The sequence below is a fragment of the Panicum virgatum genome, chromosome 1K (genome assembly GCF_016808335.1).
Source record: "Panicum virgatum strain AP13 chromosome 1K, P.virgatum_v5, whole genome shotgun sequence".
In the NCBI taxonomy this organism is placed as follows: domain Eukaryota; kingdom Viridiplantae; phylum Streptophyta; class Magnoliopsida; order Poales; family Poaceae; genus Panicum; species Panicum virgatum.
The window spans coordinates 41118319-41122847 of record NC_053136.1 but is presented as its reverse complement, the minus strand read 5'-3'; the positions used below and the strand labels follow the sequence as shown (position 1 = coordinate 41122847).

Here is a 4529-nt window from a genome sequence, read left to right as displayed (position 1 = left end):
ACATGTTATCTGGCCGGATTTTCTTTTATGTGAGACTGACAAAGGAGCATCATATCCCAGGTACACTTAACTTGCTTAAATTATTGCTTAAAAAATAAAAATCATATCCGACCTAGGAACATTATCTTAGACAAGGCAAGTAGCCGAATGTGTCTTTTTTCCTTCAAATAGGAGTCCCTGTTAGCTAAATCTAGCATGGTTAATTGGTCAGTGCTGCAGAGGCAAACCATCAAACACATGGACTGCATCCTCCATTGCCGAAGCACAAGTTGCACGAGCCAACCATGAAACACATGGTGTAAATCCTCCATGGACGAAGCACTTGTAGTCAGCAGGGATGGAATTGCAGCGGAGCTGCTATCCAACCACCGCAGTGAGGAGGATGGAACGGAGCTTACGAGGTGGACGGGCACCTTGATGTGCTGGACGGGGCTGGAGCTGCCCTCGTGGTCGACGGGCGCGTGGCTGTGCAGGCGCCGGACGTGGTCGGCGTCCCATCCGCCGCTGGCACCGCGGCCGGGTCGCCTTCTCCCAGCCTCCCGGTCCACCGCGCAGCGGCGCCGTTGCCGTTGTTGCTGCCTGGGAGCGAGGGCTGGTGCCTTGCCGCCGTCACCTGCGTGCGCGGGCCTACGCGCCTCCACCCCTGCTGCCTGTGCTGGCGCCTGCCTTGCGCGAAGTGGTGAGCATCAAGCATCCGCCGGACATCGGGTAGTCGTCATGCCGGCGGCCGTCGCTAGGATTTCGTGGCCACCAGCGGGACCCGCTCGCGCGGCGCAGCAGCGGTGCCGGACACCGACGGGGCACGCGCCTGGCGCCGCACCGCAGCCCGGAGGCGTCGTCGCTGCCCGCCACCATGGGGAAGAGGAGGCCGCGCGAGCGCCACGCTGCGCGGGAGCGCCGAGGATGAGGGGCAAAGGAGAACGACGGCCCGCGCGGCGCGAGCAGCGCCGGCGCCGAGATTGGTTGCCGCGTCGGCGGCGGGGACGGAGGGAGGGAGGAGGAGGAGGAGGAGCCGAGGACGGGGATGACGGGGAGGGTGAGGAGAGGTGGGTCGGCGGCGGGGAGGAGAGCAGGGGAGGACGGGATGGCGGGGGGAAGGAGGAGGAGGCCGGGTTCGGGCGGCGGTGGGAGGGAGTAGAGTCGTGGGATGTGCATAAGGCGGTGCAAAAATTTTTAGCCGACGTGGACGAATAGAAGCTCATCGAGCGGTGGGTCTTTAACATATAGAAATTTAGTCATTACACAATAATATTGCCCACGGGCCACGGACCAGGAAAAACAAATTTGGCTTTTCTTCGTATTCTTACTGCAGCGGTGCAGCCACGTTACAAGAAAAATGATGTGGCTACGTTACAAGAGCTACAGCCTACAACTCAACAACTCAATTTTTAAACGGAGAGCGATCCTTGAAAGGAACGGATGGTGTAGCCGCTAATTCGACTAGTGGTTCGATCCCAATTTTTTCAAAGCGACAACAAACTGTACATTAAAAGATTAAAAAAAGCTACCTGATGGGACCCAAAACAAACGGCACATATAACTCGACAGAATGTGAAGGACCAACAATCGCTTCCAGATCAATTCTTTTTAGCTGCAGATCAAGAGAAGACCCAGATCTATCCTCCCCCACGTGAGAACCCGTTTCGCAACACGTGCACCGATTATTGCTCAAGAAGAACAAGATTAGGGAGGAGGTTAGGTAATAAAGATGAAGGAATTCTGAGCAGAGCAACATGGTCAGGCATGCGTCAGGGCGGCGCATCTGACGTGAGGTGCGACACCGGGGTCACCGACTGCCACTGGCCGACGCTGGAGAAAAACAACCAATACTTTTCTTAACTTGGTATCCGGGGAAAGTCTCTCACGTGTGTTCTGCGTTGCCTCCACTCGTTGTTTGTATCTCCGTCGTCGTGTCAAACAGTATCATCAAGTTGTAAAGGGCAGAGATGCCAAAACGTTTGAAAAGTTTTCTTGAGGACATACAGCATTAGTTCCGCTACCCAGCGAGTGAACTGCTACAGCCTGAATGTCCAACTGCTATTGATCTGGAATCAACAATGATAGTTGCAATGCCAAAGTCTCCCAAATGAACATTCACGTCATCATCAAGAAAATTTCCCGTGATGTACTTTGCATATGTAGGGTTTCGTGTTCCGAAGAACTACCACTGGCCAAAAGTGTCTTAGAATCCTCCACTAAATGTAGTTGATAAAAATGTGGACAGTTGAGCTATATTTATGTTTTGGTAGAAACTAGAGTTATGTTGCCAGAGTTATGCCACCCTGTAGATTGTTGTCGCTAAGGTCTAACAATATGAGTTGTTGAAGGTTTCCAAAGTTCGATGGTACGGGCCCATGAAGATTGTTATAGCTAAGGTCCAACTTTATGAGATGTGAAAGATTTCCCAAGCTGACTGGTAAGGGACCCTCAAATTTATTTTCATATAGGTAGAGGTATTCCAACTGAGTAAGATTGCTAATAGAGGATGGGATTAGCCCAGTGAAGTTGTTTTCATATAGGTAGAGGTACTCCAACTGAGTAAGGTTGCTAATAGAGGATGGGATTGGCCCAGTGAAGTTGTTGGATTGTAGACGTATACTTTGTAGGTTTTTTAAGTTTTCAATCCATCCTTCAATTGTACCACTAAGATAGTTTTCACCCAGTCCCAGTCTAGTTAAGCCACTAAGTTTCCCTATGCTCTGCGGAACTTGTCCTGACAAGCTATTCCCGCCTAGGAAAAGATACTGAAGGCTTGTCGATAGATTACCGACTGACTGCGGTATAGATCCTTGCAGCTTATTGTTATTGAGTGAGAGTGTATTTAGATATCTACAATTTTTTAATGTATTTAAAAATTTCCAGTCTTGATCGTCCCTTGCTACAAGATGATTATACTGAAGACTTAGAAAAGTCAAATTTGAAAGTTTTCCGAATGAAGTAGGAATTTTCCCTGTGAAATTGTTATGTGATAAATCTATTACTCGTAGCCTACTATTCCCTAGGGAAGCTGGGATGGGACCTTCAAACATGTTGTTTTCCAAGGCAAGCTCTATGAGATTAGGGAAAAGTTCTCCTATGTTAGATGGCAATGCCTTGCCTAGGGAATTGGAATACAGATATAGATATCGTAGAGAAGAAAGATTATTAAAGATGGCATGTGGGATTTCACCTGACAAACTATTTTCTCCTAGGAGCAAGCTTCGTAAATTCACCAATTGGCCAAGCTCACCAGGAATGCTTCCCTCGAAGTGATTTGAACGCAAATCGAGAAAGTTTAGATGTGACAGCAGGCCTAATTTTGGAGGAATTGTACCCACCAGTAAGTTTGATGATAAATCTAAGTAGTTTAAGTTGGAGCAATTTGTAAGTGCGTCTGGTAAGGGACTCACGAAGTTATTAGAGGAGAGGTCAAGATAAACAAGGAAGGTGAGGTTGCAGAGAGAGGAGCTGATTTTTCCAGCTAAATTTTTGTCTGGGAGGGCGAGCGACAGGACACGCCATTGTCGTCGTGTCAAGGTGCACGTGATACCATTCCACCGACAGAAGTGGGAGTTCATGGTCCAATTGCTCATGGCTCCATATGGATCGCTGGGAATGCCCTGCCTGAAATCGAGGAGTGCCTTCAGATCTCCGCTGTTATCATGAACGGTTGAGCAATGGATGTTTCCAACTCCATAGCACAGCAGCAGCAACGGCAATAGTATAAGCATGGGCATGGCGACTTTCGCCAGCCGCTTGGAATGACACATGGTGCACTTAACTGCCACCTGCAAAATATAAATGCTTAAACTTGGTGGCGTACTATGCGTGCATGCTCAATCTAGAGGAACAACGTCTCGTCCATGCTGTAAGCAGAGGTATGATCAAGATTGCAATCCTAATGAGCTCTCAAACAATATTTCTGCAATGTTTCTTTTCCCCATTTTATTCATAAGGATAAGAACGAAGCGAGCAGAACAAAGGCTAGAGCTTGACAAATGTTCACCACCCTTCATTGCCAGAGATAAATATTGACAAGCCTGACAGAATTACAGAATTACAGGGTAGGGTACCTCTGCTTGTGCCGGAGACGGCGGCCTTTCTGATCGGCTTAGTGCCTCGAAACGATGTTTGAACTGGGAGTATGAGCTGGATGCTCAGCTGGCTGAGGCCCCAGGGGTTTAAAAACAGTTTTACATCACAGTTACAACCACACATTGCTACGCCTTAGCTTTTGCTTAGACTGGCATCTCAGCGAAGACCCCGAGTCCGTCAAACTCGCCGGTTACCGCCACTTTTCAGCCTCTTCCATCCCATCATCCTCATTAAGTAGGTTTATTAGATTTATCTCATGATTTACAACCCATCTATGCAAAAAAATATATAAATAAATTTTATTTAGTACTCCATGCATATATCCAAACATGTGAAGTGATATTTTTTGTCAAAAATTTTTGGGATCTGAACACGGCCTTAGCTGCCAAGCTGGTCTCACCACGAGGCCAAGCGATCCAGGCAGGCGTTTGATGTCCTCTTATGCCAGCCTGACA

At 48.4% G+C, this 4529-nt stretch overlaps 1 protein-coding gene across 1 annotated transcript; it reads right to left on the bottom strand.

The window, feature by feature from the left end:
• Positions 1–1272: 1272 nt before the first annotated feature.
• Positions 1273–4144, bottom strand: LOC120708475 (probable leucine-rich repeat receptor-like protein kinase At1g35710). The gene is made up of 2 exons (XM_039993754.1): positions 4053–4144; positions 1273–3767 (listed from the first exon to the last, which is right to left on the bottom strand). The coding sequence occupies exon 2, from the start codon at positions 3747–3749 to the stop codon at positions 2259–2261; it is 1491 nt and encodes a 496-aa protein (XP_039849688.1). The 5' UTR covers positions 3750–3767; positions 4053–4144; the 3' UTR covers positions 1273–2258.
• Between the last annotated feature and the right edge of the window lie 385 nt (positions 4145–4529).